The sequence below is a fragment of the Schistocerca cancellata genome, chromosome 2 (genome assembly GCF_023864275.1).
Source record: "Schistocerca cancellata isolate TAMUIC-IGC-003103 chromosome 2, iqSchCanc2.1, whole genome shotgun sequence".
Classification (NCBI taxonomy): Eukaryota; Metazoa; Arthropoda; class Insecta; order Orthoptera; family Acrididae; genus Schistocerca; species Schistocerca cancellata.
The window spans coordinates 240,752,872-240,771,916 of NC_064627.1; the positions used below are offsets into that span (position 1 = coordinate 240,752,872).

A 19,045-nucleotide genomic window follows, 5' to 3' on the forward strand; every position below is an offset into this window, starting at 1 on the left:
AACGTGCTCTAGAAGGTGTAAGTCAACTACCCTGGCCAGCAAGATCTCCGGATCTGTCCCCCATTGAGCATGTTTGGGACTGGATGAAGCGTCGTCTCACGCGGTCTGCACGTCCAGCACGAACGCTGGTCCAACTGAGGCGCCAGGTGGAAATGGCATGGCAAGCCGTTCCACAGGACTACATCCAGCATCTCTACGATCGTCTCCATGGGAGAATAGCAGCCTGCATTGCTGCGAAAGGTGGATATACACTGTACTAGTGCCGACATTGTGCATGCTCTGTTGCCTGTGTCTATGTGCCTGTGGTTCTGTCAGTGTGATCATGTGATGTATCTGACCCCAGGAATGTGTCAATAAAGTTTCCCCTTCCTGGGACAATGAATTCACGGTGTTCTTATTTCAATTTCCAGGAGTGTATGTAGTGAAAGGAAGGCTGTGTAGTACTGCTTTAAGTATACGCCTCCAATTATAACCATTATCTCTTGATGCATTTGTAGTTGCGTGAGTGGTGGTTTAATTTTAAAACCATGAGTTTGTTTAATGTTGTTTAATGATCCTGTGTTGAACTACTGCAGAAGTTAACTCTAAAGTCATTTACTTGTCACCTTGAATTTCTTTTAGAGATTTCTATATTTAATTAGTGTAATGTTTTTATGAGAAACTTAGTCTTAAAATTTTTCTAGTTGAAGTACCAGGCTTACTGGATTCTGATTGCTTTTGTAGTATTGTTTAAATATTACTGCTTGGTAAAATACATTTTAGTGTTTCATTATTTTAATAGCCTGCCTAAAAGTTAAATGCTAAATGAACTTGTGGTGTCACCGCCAGACACCACACTTGCTAGGTGGTAGTCTTTAAATCGGCCGCGGTCCGCTAGTATACGTCGGACCCGCGTGTCGCCACTATCAGTGACTGCAGACCGAGCGCCGCCACACGGCAGGTCTAGAGAGACGTCCTAGCACTCGCCCCAGTTGTACAGCCGACTTTGCTAGCGATGGTTCACTGACAAATTACGCTCTCATTTGCCGAGACGATAGTTAGCATAGCCTTCAGCTACGTCATTTGCTACGACCTAGCAAGGCGCCATTATCATTTGCTATTTATCTTGTGATGCCTGTACCGTCAGACTGATGTTCACCAATTATGGATTAAAGTTAAGTATTCCAGAAGCTGCGTACCTTGTTTACTAGACTCAACTCCTATAACTGTTCCAGACCTCACGCCAGCCTGCGTGAGCTTAACGCGTGCCTTTCGGCTACCAATCATAGTGGCTTGGCTGTCTTGCCAAGACACAACAGAACTATGTTCGTCTACCATTGCTTGAGATCAAGTCCCATAGGTACCAAGGAATGAAACTTGTTCAGAGAGTTATATTGTAATAAAGTGAATCATGTCTGAGAATTGTGGCCCAGTCCTTTCATTAACTGAACCTTTCCTGTGTTAGCGTAAAGTTGCGCTACAGCGTTTATCCTGCATGACAGGTACAGTTGAACGCGTGTATTGCATCCTACGGAGTCCACTTTGAACATCCGTTGTGACGTGGATGCGATGCAGCTCTGTGCAATGTTCCGAAATGATTTGTGGACGTTTCAGGCACACCTTCCTTATTTTTCGGTTTTATTAATGTTCACCCTGTATAGTTTTCCTTTTCCTACCAGCCTCATTTTTACGAATGCTTTTCACCAGAAAATCGTGAGGTGCATAAATTCCTTACCTCAGTCGTTGGCTCACAGTAAGATTTTTTTACGTTTGATCTTACTTACCGGAAATTTTAAGCATTTTAGCTACAAGTTTAGAATAAAATAACACCCTGCCGTTCTATAAATTAGGTCGTCGTATTTAACACTTTTCTCTTGGATTCCAAAATAAAAATAAGTGCTTTGTAAAATAAAAGAAATCGCTAGCTCCATAGTCGGAGATCACTCTGAAATAAGGCCGAGAATGTCTGCCACTAAAGTTTTTCCGAAGGACCCGTGACATTCTTGTTATATTTAGGAAAAAGGAGTCAAGCATCAAAAACGAGTTGCACCATGATCGATGTATTTCAGACATTTCACCAGGTTAAAATGTGGGCTGTGTGCGACAATTGAAGTTATGTGTAAGTATACCTGCATCTTACTGTTGTAATAGTGATAGATATTTTTATCAATGAATCATGTTGTGGAAAGTTTTCGGGGTTTACTTAAAAAACCAACTTTAAATCATAGTGAATGCTTTTTTCACATTATTCATAGTAGTTTTATTGATGGAAGGCACGTTCATACAGACTCCCTCGTCTAGCAGTCGCCATTGTCGATATCTCTAAACTTCTCGATATCTGCCTCACCACTGCTGGCAATCGACTTTAGAAGCTGCAGCTCTTCTTTGGGCATCGACGGCTGACGGGACAGCACATCGACGGCGAACACTCGTCGAAATTCGTCCTCGTGGGCGTCGTAATACACGAGGCACGTCTGTGTCACTGCATAGCTGGTGTAGTCAGTGGACAGTATCTGGTGCTGCAGTGTTGCTGAAACACAAATATACGCTGTGTGTTAGTTATAGATAGTAATGTTGGAGGCTAAAGATAGCCGCTTGGCAATCATGTTAGCTAGGTTACAACCTGTAAATCCACTTCCGTAGCTGCTAAAGTCACAAGACAAGACACGAAGAACGATAAGGGAAAACTATCCTGCACGATTTTTTGTGGAGTGCACACGTCTCGATTTTGTTTTCGTTGCATCTTTGTATGGGATATTTTGAAAAGTTCAACGATAGGTGAATGTGAAGACCAAATGGATCACTGAAATGGAAGAAAAAGTCTCTTCCAATATGGTTCAATAAGGTAGTTTAACTATCGTGTAGATTAAGAAATACGAGGTTCCTCAGGGCTCGCATACCGAGTGAGGTGGCGCAGTGGTTAGACACTGGACTCGCATTCGGGAGCACGCCGGTTCAATCCCGCGTCCGGCCATGATTTCCCTAAAGCACTCCAGGCAAATGCCGGGATGGTTCCTCTGAAAGGGCACGGCCGACTTCCTTCCCCATTCTTCCCTAATCCGATGAGACCGATGACGTCGCTGTCTGGTCTCCTTCCCCAAACAAACCCCCAGAACTCAGGGCTCGTGTCTACGCCTAGGAACAAAACGACCTACCATGTTAGTGCACGACTTTAAGAACCGGAATTATTTTATATTGGTGTCAACATTTCCTGTGCATCGATCTGTAAATTTTACCAAGAGATTGATAGCACTCTGCATATGCTCGAACTCAGCTGGTTTTTAGTATGGAAGTCAACATGCTCGGTCGTATGTTTTCGTTGTTTCTGCTGCCAACTAACGTTTGGTTGTTCTCACAGTATAAATATTAGTATCCAATACGGTTCCTTGCATCACTAAGGCACGATCTACCATAGTTAAGCATTTCCCTTCAATGAGAGAAACGCCCCACTGCAGGTGTCTTTTGAACTATCCAAAATATCCTCCATATCCAGTATTTTTATAATAATTTGTATATTTGTCCTTAATTTTTGTGTTTAAATCTGCTAATACATTTGCTCGGCATACTAGAGTTAATTTCATAGAAAGATAGACAATGTGTGACTCGGTGCATCAACGCTACATACTAAAGGAACAGCTTAATCTTATACTGGTATTCTTGGAGAAAAAGGCGAGTCATGGCCAGTGTAGACATGCTGATAGCTCATGCTCCACAATGAAGCGGTCTTTTCACGGAAGGCTGAAGATTGACAGGAAGGATGCGACGTCTGCTTTGTACGACTCAGGAGAGCAGACCTGGGCGTATAAGTTAGTGGCCACTGTACATCCGCTAGGAAAAGAAAAACAACTTTAAATCCGAGATTCTTTGGAAACCTAACGCGTAGGCTGCTTTCCTTCAGCTGCCCCGTGACCGCTCGAGACCACACAAATGTGTAAACTTTATACAGGCACTCCATGGAGCGTCGGCCTAGCCTACAAGCAGAGCCCTTCAGGGAATGCGTCAAAATTAGAACGTTCGTCACCCACGATGACGTGAAAGCCTACAAAATCTGTCAAAAATTACAGTATTGTTTGGGCTTTTGAGATAGTCCAGGAGAAAGTTAGCACCCTGGAATGAGGAATGAAGAGAGGAAAGAACCGTCCAGCAGGAAGTGTCTGTTGTCTGGCACTGATATATCGGCAACTAATTATAGGACGTCGAATGTAAAGCGTTCCGGAAGCACAAGCCGGGAGTGGAAGAGGATGTTTTATATTGACCTTGTATGCGGACTTTGTATTTAAACTTTGTCTTGGAACGCTTCAAATTGGAGATTTTGTGTACTCGTTGATATGATTCCACGCTTACTTCAGTTTATTTCGTGCTCTACTGATTCCCATTCGAGTCACTGTTGGATTTTATTCCTGTCTGACGAAAATTTTCATGATATTTAACCGTCTTTCCGTTTCTGGACTACCTTCTTCTGTCTTTCAGCCTGATGCTGCTTTTACAGTCTGATTTGAATTTTGACTTGCCTACCCGCGAGTCATTCTTATGGGCACCTTGATTCCGATTGCTTTGGTACTGCTTGTGCAATTTCGCTCCATGTGTAAGTAGGCTGTTTAGGTTTTTATGTTGGTAACGCCACTTAGCGCTCTCTATGAAAATCACTGACTGTGCTGTGTGCAGTCTGTGGCTGATTTGCATTGTTGGAATATTTACTATTGTAGTGTTGGGCAGTTGGATGTGAACAGCGCGTAGCTTTGCGCAGTTGGAGGTGAGCCCCCAGCAGTGGTGGATGTGGGAAGTGAGATGGCGGAGTTTTGAGAGCGGATGATCTGGACGTGTGTCCGCCAGAAAGAGTAAATTTGTAAGACTGGATATCATGAACTGATATATATATATATATATATATATATATATATATATATATATATATATATATATATATATATTGACTTTTGAACACTATTAAGGTAAATACATTGTTTGTTCTCTATCAAAATCTTTCATGCCTATGAGTAGTTAGTGCCTCCAGTAGTTAGAATATTTTATTTAGCTGGCAGTATTGGCACTCGATGTATTGCAGTAGTTCGAGTCACGAAAATTTTTGTGAGGTAAGTGATTCATGAAAGTTATAGGTTATTGTTAGTCAGGGCCATTCTTTTGTAGGGACTATTGAAAGTCAGATTGCGTTGCGCTAAAAATATTGTGTGTCAGTTTAGTGATGATCAGAGTAAATATGGAGAGAAATGTCTGAGTACGTTCAGTTCTGCTCAGCTGTTAGAAAATCAAAGCACAGTAATTCACTAATTTTTCTAAGAGGACGTTTCACATGCTTCATTTCACTCAGTTCCTACATGAGCTGTGACGAGGCCCTGCCAAGTAGCAGCCGGAGGATATAAGGTCTTAAACAGCTTTACTCGCAGAAAAGGACCGAATCTTTCAACTACCGACGACTGTCATTCATCCGCCGTGCTCCAGACCCTCGTACAGATGCAACCAAGATGGCAGCCCATTATGCGTGCCAGGGCATGTCAACGTCCGCCGACTCCGGATCCCCCGCCGACGACAGCTAATACAAGACGTGGGATATATAAAAACGACAAGCCAGCTCAGTGAGAGAGCCTCTAGTGTCCTGCAAACCCAGTTACTGTATCGTGCTAGCCAAGCCCCCTGAGGTACAAGACATTTTAAGACATTTGTATTCAGGTCATTGTTTTAATAAACCGATATTTTAAGTTACTAGTACTTATCGCTACTTAGTTGTTCGGATCTATAGCCAAAATCTAGGGCCAGAACGTTTATTGCAGGGAAGAGGTAAGGTTTGCTTTGACGTCTTCATATCTCTTCATCTTCTACTTGTGATTACTATTTTTGACGTTTGTTTGGTGTTGACTTAGAAATTATTGAATCAGTGACTGAACAGTTCACAGTAGCTCTTTCTTTTTCCAGCTTTCCTATCCATAAGGAATCCTGTTCCCGTTATACTATTTACTCCTGCTATTGATATGAACCCATATTCATCTATCCGAAAACCCTTTCCATTTCACTTCGTTGGTCCCAACTATGTCTAAACTGAGACTTCGCATCTCCCTTTTTAGATTCTGTACCTTCTCTAACACATTCAAGATTCTGACGTTACACGGCCGAATTCATAGAATTTTATGCTTTTGTCGGTTTTTGCACCTCTTTTTTTTATTGATGGCCATTCCCATTTGGCAGTCCCATCACAGAGATGGAATGAAGGACTCATCCGAAATGGAAAGGTCATCACGACACTTTTTCAAATACAAGCAACACGCCCTGTGCATTAACATAGTTTCCTTACTGCAGTGTTTGTCATTGGGTTCTTCTAGCACATGTCACTGATCATTGCTGATTTTTCAGCCTTTATTGACAGACATCTCAATGCCTAGAACGTATTCTGATTATGTAGGCGCTCCATTCTTCCTCACTTTTGCCCCCCTTCTTTGTTGTTGTTGTTGGGTAGAATGAGGGCGCATCTTTATACCAGGTCTTTGGCCACCATGGCGGATAAATTTTAGATTCAAAATTTAAGTATTTCGATTTAGAAACTGACGATACTATGATTAGTTCTCAAAGAAACTGTCCGAATGCCCTAGGTACATTGTATATTGTATACCTGTATTGATCGGAGGGATGTGAACGTGCCGCCCGGGGTAGCCGAGTGATCTAAGGTGTCTTGTCATGGTCAGTGCGGCTACCCCCGTCGGAGGTTCGAGTCCTCCATCGGGCATGGGTGTGTGTGTTGTCCTTAGCGTAAGTCAGTCTAAGTTAGATTAAGTACTGTGTAGGCTTAGGGACCAAAGACCGCAGCAGTTTGGTCCCATAAGACCTGACCACAGTTTCTCCAATGTGAAGGTGCTTGTGCCCTGCAGTGTTGTGTTTCTATTATTATTTCATTGGAATACATGTGTATCGAGATACTTACGGTACCATTTGGTCTCGTTGAGCTTGAGTACGCACACTGACACCGCACTACCCTTTCCAGGCGGACGGAAAGGTCCTGCTGGAACACACCGCAGCTCCACGTCCTTCAGCTCAGTCTCCTTTTTTATTCTCACCGTTATCTCCGCTTCAGGATTTTCTCCGGTCCCGGAAGGAATGTAGTTCAGCTGCAGGCACATTTTACCTTCCGGTGCGAATGGTACTTTTATATACTGAGAGACAACGTACCAGTCACCCTGGAACTACAAAAAACAAACAAACTAATAATCGAAATGACAGAGCATAGCAGAAACGGAGTTACTGTGTTCACCAGAAGGAGGTACTTGCGATTGGGAAACTGGAAAGGCGTTAGAGAAACGTTAAGGTGAACTTATAGGGGAGAAAAAGGCTAAAGCTGTATCATCGATGGCAGGAATTGGAAGACAGGCAGATATTCGGAGTAAGACACGATTAAAACAAATGAAAGCTTCAGATGCACACACGATAAAAGGAAACAAACAAAAGTAATTGGCACTTTTGGGCCAAAACATTATGACCAATTGCCTTAATGAGTAGCGAGATTATTTGCACGGCCACCGACCGGCAAGCACAGAAATATTTGTTGTTAAAACGCCTTCTCGTGCTGCGCTATATTTTATTCTCCTAGACTGTTTCACCTTTTTTCAATTTAAAGCATCATGAGTGGGATCTCGAATGATGCACATGTGATATGCCCACTCAGATGTACAGGGTTATTACAAATGATTGAAGCGATTTCACAGCTCTACAATTACTTTATTATTTTAGGTATTTTCACAATGCTTTGCATACACATACAAAAACTCAAAAAGTTTTTTAGGCATTCACAAATGTTCGATATGTGCCCCTTTAGTGATTCGGCAGACATCAAGCCGATAATCAAGTTCCTCCCACACTCGGCGCACCATGTCCCCATCAATGAGTTCGAAAGCATCGTTGATGCGAGCTCGCAGTTCTAGCACGTTTCTTGATAGAGGAGGTTTAAACACTGAATCTTTCACATAACCCCACAGAAAGAAATCGCATGGGGTTAAGTCGGGAGAGCGTGTAGGCCATGACATGAATTGCTGATCATGATCTCCACCACGACCGATCCATCGGTTTTCCAATCTCCTGTTTAAGAAATGCCGAACAACATGATGGAAGTGCGGTGGAGCACCATCCTGTTGAAAGATGAAGTCGGCGCTGTCGGTCTCACTGAAAACAAGTTTCGCACTGAACGCATCCTCTTCCATGAGCTGTTGCAACCGCGCCGAAAATTCAAAGCGTTTGACTATGTCATCGGGTGCCAGGGCTTGTAGCAATTGTAAACGGTAAGGCTTCTGCTTTAGCGTATTCCGTAAGATTTTCCAAACCGTCGGCTGTGGTACGTTTAGCTCCCTGCTTGCTTTATTCGTCGACTTCCGCGGGCTACGCGTGAAACTTGCCCGCACGCGTTCAACCGCTCACTGCAGGCCGACCCGTTGATTTCCACTTACAGAGGCATCCAGAAGCTTTAAACTGCGTATACCATCGCCGAATGGAGTTAGCAGTTGATGGATCTTTGTTGAACTTCGTCCTGAAGTGTCGTTGCACTGTTATGACTGACTGATGTGAGTGCATTTCGAGCACGACATACGCTTTCTCGGCTCCTGTCGCCATTTTGTCTCACTGCGCTCTCGAGCGCTCTGGCGGCAGAAACCTGAAGTGCGGCTTCAGCCGAACAGAGCTTTATGAGTTTTTCTACGTTTCTGTAGTGTGTCGTGACCATATGTCAATGAATGGAGCTACAGTGAATTTATGAAATCGCTTCAATCATTAGTAATAGCCCTGTATTATTCCTACTATTTAAAACAGTTCATTCCTCGCTTTTTCTGAAAAAATGGCTCTGAGTACTATGGGACTAGAACTTAAACCTAACTAATCTAAGGACATCGCACACATCCATGCCCGAGGCAGGATTCGAACCTGCGACTCGATCGCGCGGTTCCAGACTGTAGCGCCTAGAACCGCTCGGCTTACTTACAGTTCTTCGCGTTTTTGGATAGCACCTGCGTTTCCCCTCATTTGGTCACCTGCTGCAGGTCGCACTTCCACTCTATGTACGAAACATAAGAATATTTTTATGTTTCGAACAGTTTCTTACCACTCTTCATTTTGGTAGTCCTTGTTGTTGTGATGCTCTATCAGTCTTTTGTCACTAATACAGACATTTGAACGAAAACTGTCACTTCAAGACCTAACTACTTTGATTCCATTGTATATTTCGTCCTGTTTGGTTTGTTTACGTACATACAAACACGAAAACAAATAGGATGAGATACACAATTAACTCAAAGTAGTTACGCCTTGAAGTCAAAGTTTTCGATCAACTGTCTACATCAGTGACGGAAGACTGATAGTGCATCACAACTACAAGGGCAGCGAAAATGAAGAGTGGGAAGAAACTGTTCGAAACATAAAAATATTCTTATGTTTCGTAAATACAGCGGAAGTGCCACCTCCAGCATGTGACCAGATGAGAGGAAACGTAGATGCCATCTAAAAACGCGAAGAACTGTAAGTAATAACTTATTTACTTAAACAGCGTGAAGAGAACTGTTTTATAATCTACTAATAACACATATAAAAACAATAGTGTATCACAAGTTTGTCGTTATCAATCCCACTGATTATGCATTAAATTGGAAGAAAAGGCGAAAGGCGTCTGGGAGGATAAAATACAGTGCATCAAGAGAAGACGTTTTTATTTGCAAAACAAGTATGTTTTATTGAGTGTTGGTGTATTTGTGGAACGCAGTACAGCGGCGATTCTGCTTGTCACGGATTCGACAAGTCATTCGTAGGTTTACGGAAGTACGTAGCACAAGATGTCTACGCACAGGTCACGTAATTCCTGTAAAGTACACGCCGGTGGTTTGTGAGCTGGCTGCTGGCACAAGATAGGATCCCAGAGGTGGTATGTTCCAAATCAAGGGAATTTAGAGACCGTGACTTTACTGTAATACTACTGTGGCCTTGTGACACCCACAGCTGTCCCTCTGGAGGCTGCCACCGTCGTGGGGAACTGTGAGCATGAAGCGGTGCAGGTGCTCCGCAAAAGTGTTCACATAATGTACAGAGGCCATGTTGCCTTCGATTCCTACCACATGTGGAATCGAGGCCCTGGTGAACGTCCTCACTGCATTCGACAGCAACCAAGATCCAGCGTCCGGAGCGCATTATGTGCTTCGGACAGCCGTTTACCTGGACAGCGGACTATACGGACACGAATGGCCCGGCGTAGCAAAAGACGCGATTCGTCTGAACAAGCGACACTTTTCCACTAACTCGCGGTTTAATATCGAAGCTCACGTGTCCACCGACATCGTAAACCCACGTATCGTTGGGTGAACATGGGAACACATAGTTGTCGTCTATTGCGGAACCCGGTGTTTCACAATGTGTGCTGGACCGTGCGTGCCAAAACACTTCAACTCTGTCGCCATACTGCCAAAGACCACTTTGCCTTCCAGACTGGGCAAGCCGACGACCTCAAATATTCGTACCAGTCATCTGTCATCTCGTCGTCTGCTCACGGTGTCACCGTCCTTCACTACCAGTCCCGTAGTTGCCCTCGACAGTACTACGTGAACAGCCGACGAGCTTCGCTATTTCTGAAATGCTGGTTTTCTGGCGCCGGACCGTCACAGCCTGCCATTTGTCGAAGTCCCTTATGTCAGTAGAGTATCCCAGTTACGGCCCATACCGCCGCTAGATGGATTTCTGCTCCTTCTAATACACCTCATTTACCATGTCACGTGCCCGAAATTACACCACGTCGCCTTCAGTGTCGAGTTATGCATTGCTCAGAACCCTTTGGTGTCATCAGAGTATACACTATGTGATTAAAAGTATCCGGACACACACAAAAACATACGTTTTTCATATTAGGAGCATTGTGCTGACACCTGCTGCCCAGTACTCCATATCAGCGACCTCAGTAGTCATTGACATCGTGAGAGAGCAGAACGGGGCGCTCCGCGGAACTCACGGATTTCGAACGTAGTCAGGTGATTGGGTGTGACTTGTGTCACACGTCTGTACGTGTGATTTCCACACTTATAAACATCCCTATGTCCACTGTTTCCGATATGATAGTGAAGTGGAAACGTAAAGGGAGACGTGCAGCACGAAAGCGTGGAGGCCGACCTCGTCTTCTATCAGCCGACAGTTGAAGAGGATCGTAATGTGTAATAGACAGACATCTATCTAGACCATCACACAGGAATTTGCATCAGAATCCACTGCAAATAATATGACAGTTAGGCAGGATGTGAGAAAACTTGCATTTCATGGTCGAGCGGATGCTCATAAGCCACATATCACACCGGTAAATGCCAAACGACGCCTAGCTTTGTATCAGGAGCGTATACATTGGACGATTGAACAGTAGAGAAACGTTGTGTGGAGTGACGAGTCGCGGTACAAATGTGGCGATCCGATGGCAGTGTGTGGGTATGGCGAATACCCGATGAACGTAATGTGCCAAGGTGCAAAATTCGGAGGCGGTGGTGTTATGGTGTGGTCGTGTTTTTCATGGAGGGGCTTGCACCCCTTCTTGTTTAGCGTGGTACAATAACAGCACAGGCCTACATTGATGTTTTAAGAACCTTCTTGCTCCTCACTGTCGAGTAGTTGGGGATGGCTATTGTATCTTTCAACACAATCGAGGGCCTGTTCATAACGCACGTCCTGTGCCGAAGTGGTTACACGGCAGTAATATTCCTGTAATGGAGTGGTCTGCACAGACTCCTGACCTGAATCCTACAGAACACCTTTGGGATGTTTTGGAACGCCGACTTCGTGCCAGGTCTCACCGACCGACACCGATATATCTCCTCAGTTCAGCACTCCATGAAGAATGGGCTGCCATTTCCCAACATCCTTCCAGCACCTGATTGAACGTATGCCTGCGAGAGTGGAAGCTGCCATCAAGGCTAAGGGTGGGCCAACACCATATAGAATTCCAGCATTATCGATGGAGGGCGCCACGAACTTGTAAGTCAATTTCAGCCACATATACGGATGCTTTTGATCACATAGTCTACTTGTAACAACAACATAGAAGAGCGTATTCTACTCGCCTAGAGTTACACATCACACTGATGTTACTGATGGATACCAGTTTCAAATGAATTTAAAGTGTAATCTTTTATGTGATAAACAAGAGAGCCTGTATAGTTTGTAAGGGGGGGGGGGGAGCAAGACCTGGGCTATGGAGTATTTTTAATGTATTTTTAATAATTTCGAAGATGAATGGTGACTTCCAGTAAATTACCCACTACAAATTTTCAATTCTGACCCTGTTAGAAACCTTCGTAATGCCGACTTTTAAACCATTTTCTTGAATGAAACACGGCTGATTTCACTACATTCCTTCCTCCCCCTCCCCTCTGGGTATGGGTGCCATTGGTAATGAACATCTCAAAAAAGTTTAACTGGTGATGCACTGTGTAACACTTTCGATTTCACTCAGTGTTCCTACATTCACCCCTACATCAACATTTGCGTGTATAATCTATAAGTCACTGTAGAATGCATATCGCAGGGGGCATCGCGCCACTACAATCGGTTACCTGTTCTCTTCCATTCGCGTATGGAGCGAGGGAAGAATATCTAAATGCCTTAGAAGTCGCCCTAACCTCTATCCACTTATTTTCATGAATCTTTGATAAGATATACGACGGCAGTAGCACAATGATGGCACAGTACGCTACGTACACAGATTCTCGGAATTTACCCAACAGGGTTTCGCGAGAACAACATCCGTCGTATTTCTTCAAATGATTCTCATTTAATTTCCCAGAGCATTTGTCTTTTACCATCGTACAGGCGAGTGGTCGTCAAACTACAGCCGCATGCATCATGCGGCCCGAATATGGTAGAAGTATTTGTGCGACCAGGAGTTCGCAATCGTATTTCATACTAATATGCATCTACCAACTAACAGCCGAATCCAAAAACGTCAACCAACCTAAAGAGACATAGCTGCAACACGAAGTCACGACGGGGTTTCTTAACGCCAAATTTCGCCGCACTGTCGTGACGGATATGTTCGTCGTACGTATCACATTGATTTCTGCTGTTATTTCACGCTGTGTTGCTTCTTATCTGTTATCACTGAGAACCCTATGCAAACGCCGCTGCTGTCGGTCGTTAAGTGAAGACTGTCGGTGAGTATGTTGCCCGTGGTGTGAGGTAATGGCTGAAATTTGGTTTTCTCAGCACAGTCTTGACACTCGATCTCGGAATATTGAATTCCTTAATGATTTTCGAAATGGAATGTTCCAATAGTCTAGTTCCAAGAAACATTTTGCGTCCAAAGTCTGTTAATTCTCGTCGTGCGGCCATGATCACTCCGGAAAAGTTTTCACATGGATCACTTGAGTAGAAATGACAGTTCCGTCAATGCACTTTTACCTTGTATACGCGATACTACCGCCATCTGTAAACGTGCATATGGGTTTCCCATGACTTTTACCACCTCATTGTATTACTCAAATAGTCATCGAGCCCATTTGAGAGCGATAACTTATCCGCAAAGGTACTCTTTACGATCATATAATGACAGTAGTCGAAGGTATTGTTTTAGAAATTAATAAAGATCTTATCTACGTATTCATCTGCACCTATAACTTTGAAGGTGGCGTGTATGAATAAAGCTAGCTGTATTTTCAGATGAGTGTTGTTTCCCCGAACCCTTGATGATCCTTTGAGATCATTACCATTTCCTCCAGGAATGGAATAACGTTTGATTTCACTATTAGCTGTAAGACCTTGTGACGACGGTCCTCGGAATATGTTATTAATCGTTGTCTTCTGACTGGAAAACCTACCCATTTGTTATCTCATCAGTTTACCTACATTTCGGCACACTTCTCTTGTACTACATCTCAAATGCAACTCTTCTTTTGCCAATTCTGCTTCTAATGTACAGTCCCAGAATTATTTCTTAAACTAGCCTTGGTGTTTTTGACACCAATGGGGTTAATTGGCTAAGAATGGCCTCCTTGCTGTGCTAATTCGATCTTGTAACCTCCTTGCTTCTAGCGTCGTGCGTAATTTTTACTTACGAGGTAGCGAATCCCTTTACTTCATCTCCTTCTCGGTTACCAGTTTTGGTGTTACGTTTATCGCATATCAATTTCTGATACTCCTCATTATTATACTCTCTCTTCGGAATACTCTCAACGCGTAATGTATGCTCATTGAACTCTTCATTCCAGTCCACAAGTTCAGCAATTCTTCCTTATATTAACAGAGGACAAAAATTTCATCAGGGAATCCTACATCTATCACCCTAAAATTTAATCTCACTCCTGAACATTTCTTTTATTTTCGCGATTTTTTCGTCGAGCTGTAGATTGAAGAGTAGGCACTAATAACTACATCTCTTTCTGATGCAATCCAAGTACTTCTTTCAGGGTCCTCCATTCACATTTTCGATCTTGTTTCTCAAACGTAGATTATGAATTTACTGAATTTATTTACACAATATGTATATAGATAAAGAAGAGTAATGCTTGCCACGATATTCGTCGAATCACCTTCAGACTATATGTCTAACGTTCCACTCTCGAGCAGCGTGCAGGAAAGGCAAACACATAAATCAGTCCGTGCGCGCTCTGATCTCTATTCTTTCAATATCGTGATCATTTCTCCGTATGTAGGAGGGCATCAACAAACTGCTTTTACTTTTGGAGCAGCAAGTTGGTGATTTTGTGACAAGATCTCGTCACAACGAAAATCGTCTATGTTTCAGTGAGTGCCACCTTAATTCGCGTATCATACCCGCGAAACTCTCTCCCATATTTCCCGACAATAGGCAACGATCTGGCATTCTTTGAACTTTCTCGATGAACTCAATCAATCCTGTTTAGTAAGGATCTCATACCGTGCGGAATTACACCAGAACAGAGATGACAAGTGCGATGTAAGCAGTCTCTTCATTAGATTTGTTCTATCTTCTAAGTGCCTTTGGTTCACCTCTGGTTCGCATTTTCTTTGTTGTAGCTCCAATTTACCTTTTTCGTAATTGTAATCCGTAGGCGTTTTGTTGAAATTGTTGCCTTAGGATTTGTGTGAGTTATTGAGTTACAAAAAATTTGCCCATTCCTTTCAGTATTCTAATGGATGACTTCATATTTTTAATTCTTTGGAACTACTGGCCTCTTTTTAAACTATACTGATATCTTTTTTAAATCATACTGCAACTGGTTTTCTCTTCTCGTGACTTTCAGCCACATTATCTGCAAACAATCTAACAAGGAACCCCTTGAGTGAGAGGTCGCATATTCACTCCTTAGTAAGGTTCATTTTAAAGTGTTGTGTTAACAGTTGTGTGAGAAAAAAACATTAGCTGCTAATGACTCACCGTGTGTGTCAGGAGGGCGATAGAATATAAGTGCTCGGGAAGTGCAGAAGTCAACCTTCTATGGGATGTACGTATTATACTTCACAAAATGGGCATCGTCGTAATTCAAGAAATGTTGAAAACAATTTACTTGCACCATGAACACCGAATGCAAAATGGAATATCACAGTGATAACTAAGGTTCGCATTATCAACATCGAAGACGACCTCTTTGGAGTTACAAGGAATGTAGGACGTTCAGCTAGGTATCCACTCTAACAGAATGAATATAGAATCATATTTCGGATAGGGGTGTTGAGAACTGATGGAATATGATGGCATGCAACCGAATGTGAAACACTTTGTCGTGGAGCTTATCGTGAAAATGGATACTCTTTAAGGCGTACCTGCAGATGGTGCGATAATATGTTTTACAGGCACGGAAAAACAAACATCCAGAGGCTGAATTTGTCCAGTGGTTCCACGTTGTATGAACGGCAATGTCATACACTTTCCAGGACGAATTGTTTGCTGCAAAGAAGTATGATTTTTACACGCGGACGAGTAATCGAACGAAAAGAAATTATTTTGCGCTATTATTGGCTAATAGCAGTGCTCATACCATAGTTGTAGTTCTCTTACACAGATTTTCCCACTCTTGCTTGCTGTGAGATAAAAATTCCCTACTACCCCTGCAAGATCACACACGAGAAAAAGTCGTGGGGAGCAGAGCACCTCCAGCTTCACGCAGCGCAATAAAACTTTCCAGTTTTTTCGCCGCTCTCGATGCTTCTCTGAAAATTACAAACGGTTAACCAGCCAGGAGGTAATAAATCACTGGATTTTCGGTGGAATTCTTTCTAGATACTAACCATATCAGAGGTGACAGACCTTTTTGAACGGTCACCATGAAAGTGCAGGCGTGGAGGGGCCCAACCTCATATACAGAAAAAAATAAAAACGTAGGCTGCATTTTAGAATGGCACTTCCACTTCATCACATCGTATTTCCCCTACGACGCCTGCCTGCATGTACAGTCGTAGACAAAACTAGCGAGACCCCTCGCCTTTTCGTTATGCTGATCCGCACGGCTTTAAAGTCTGCTACACAGCATAACAGGCAAGGCGACGAAGTGCTACCAACATACTATGCACAGGCGGGAAATTGACAAACTATCTGAACTTTTTTAGACTGTTTTCAATAATTTGTAAGACTATATTAATGGTGATTACTGTGTTAAATACAACACGCAAATATAAGACAGAACTGAAAGAAGAAACGATAATTGGTATGAACTGTACAAAAAAAAAAAAAAAAAAGAATTTCAACTTATCGAGATAACATAACTGTTTTAGTAAGACAAAGAACCCCAGATCGTTACGAATTAGCAAAATATTATCCGTATTCGAGCGAAACGGTCGGTGTCAACGTTCAGACCAGTCATACTGGATTACCTTTGCCGACCTACCACGAAAGTATGCAAATTTAGCAATGCGTGAAGATTCATGACGAAATTCAGTTACAAATCATTCAGTGACACACTTAAGTCAATTCCATTACTGACAGAAGAGGAAAAAGTAGGCAGTAACAAGTATGAAATTCTACAAGAGTTTCCTATTAACATCCACTGGGCGCCAGTACAGAATAAAGGTAGCGAGAATACGTATTGGGGGCGCGAGAATTTCTTAAAATTGCTTTACTGATACTCTACCTGCCTCCATCGAGATTAGAACCGAAAACAAACCAGATCTTCCTTTCACTACGCTAGCAGACAACCCAGGCAAACAGACCTCTATTATTACCCCAGACATGAATAAGTCGGCAATTTCGCAATGAAAATGGCAAAATGATCTACAGTTTCTGTTGCATAGAGCTTTCTGGACTCAAAAACATGAATTTTCTACCTTTATGTCACCGCTTATGTGACAATCATTCGGGACGTTTATCGAAATAACAAAATACTGTTATTAGAGAGAAAATTTAGTAGGATAATTCTGCACCATCCCAGGAAATAATCGGCTACATAGCTGCCAAATGTATTCCACACTGTTTCCAATTCTCCACTAGACTCGCCACAGCCAGAAAACGTTCATTAGTCGAAGTGTTTCTTAAGCTAGCTAGCAATGGGCATGTTCGAACTTCTAAACCGCGGTGGCATTAATACTGGGATCTGAATTACCACGTGTATAGGCAAATGGATTCTATTTGCATTCCTGTAAACGTGATTTGGACCGAAAGCGTAGCTACGATTAATATGCTGATGTATCGACTGCAACTAGAACATTTCGAATAAAGAGTAGGGGGTGTTATTTATGCGGCCCTCATCTTCAGTAGCTGTCGTAGCTGTTTTCGTTGTTAGGATTTCGTCACCTAAACCGGTAAAAACGGAACCCTACTAGTCTCCTTTCTTGACCGTCTATCGGTCTACCCAACCCTTAAAACCCCTTTACCTCCAGAACGGGTAGACGTAATAAGTGGAAATGTATCGCACTTCTTGCGATAACCGGTCCTTTGGTGGTATAAATAAGTGAGCTTCTCTGTCACCGCAATCTAAAGATACGGCCGTTTATGTAAAGAAAATTTACGCGAAATGTCAAAAAATTGCTTCAAGAACTATGCGACCAAACTGCTTAGGTCATCAGCCCCTACACCTAGAACTACTTACACCTATTTAGCCTAAGGACATCACAGACATCTGTGCCCGAGGTAGGATTCCAACCTGCGACTGATGCAGCCGTGCGGTTCGTGACTGAAGCGCTTGGAACCGCTCGGCCACCGCACCCGGCGAAACCCTATTCACCTCATGTATAATGATAATATCTACTGTCTAGTGAGGATAAACAGTATTCGTTCGCCAGCAACTCAGATCGTTTGATCACGGAACGTTTACGAAGCTACATTCAAACTTTGTTCGAAGTCGTCTGCATTATCCATTTATAAACACCCTAGGAACGTCGTTTGCGATATCCACTTCTGAAGACGCTGGCAGATACTGCAGTACCATAACAAGTAGTAAGAATTTATTGTTATTGGTCCATGCATGACACTTTATTTCAATATCAATTTAACGGGCCTAGGTGTTGGTATATGGCTGAAACTAATGAACAAAAAGTAAATTAACAACTTCGATGTTCAAATCAAATGAAAGTCACATGTCGCAATTACAACATAATTTCGTTGTTACATCTACATGACTACATCAACAGGATTTCTTTGCAGTCCAGACTAACGTGCCTGGCAGAAGGTTCGGACTATTTCTCTACCGTCCCACTCATTAACAGTGTGCGGGAAAAAGGACCACATAAATCTTTCCTTGTGAGCCTTGAATTACATTATTACTATGGTTTCTTCCTGTGTAAGTTCCCGAGGAAATAATGTTTTGGCATTCAGAACAGATGTTGGTGATTGAAATTTCGTGAAAAGATCTCGCGGCAACGAAAAACGCTTTTGTTTTCATGAATGTTACCCCAACTCGATTATCAAAACTGGGAACCCCTCTCCCCTATTTCGTGATATTACAAATCGTGCTACCGTTCCTTGGACGTTTTTGCGTGCACAGTCAATCATGTCTGTCAAGGATAATATAGCAGTGAACGGACAAACGTAGTGCAGTCAGTGTTTTCAGTTGGCCTGTTGCGTATTCTTAATGTGCGGCCTTAAAACGCAGTCACTCGGAGCAACAGTAGAAGAACAGTTTTATTTACTGATTTATGAGGGTTTATTTTG

At 42.8% G+C, this 19,045-nt stretch overlaps 1 protein-coding gene across 1 annotated transcript in view; it reads right to left on the reverse strand.

The window, feature by feature from the left end:
• Nucleotides 1-2,206: 2,206 nt before the first annotated feature.
• LOC126144864 (apolipoprotein D-like) overlaps nt 2,207-19,045 on the reverse strand; it is a 40,575-nt gene continuing 23,736 nt past the window's right edge. Inside the window, exons 2-3 of the mRNA XM_049915517.1 lie at nt 6,911-7,169; nt 2,207-2,509 (exon numbers count right to left, since the gene is read on the reverse strand). Coding sequence (XP_049771474.1) covers nt 2,277-2,509; nt 6,911-7,169 — 492 coding nt within the window. The 3' untranslated portion in view covers nt 2,207-2,276. The remainder of the gene's footprint in view (nt 2,510-6,910; nt 7,170-19,045) is intronic.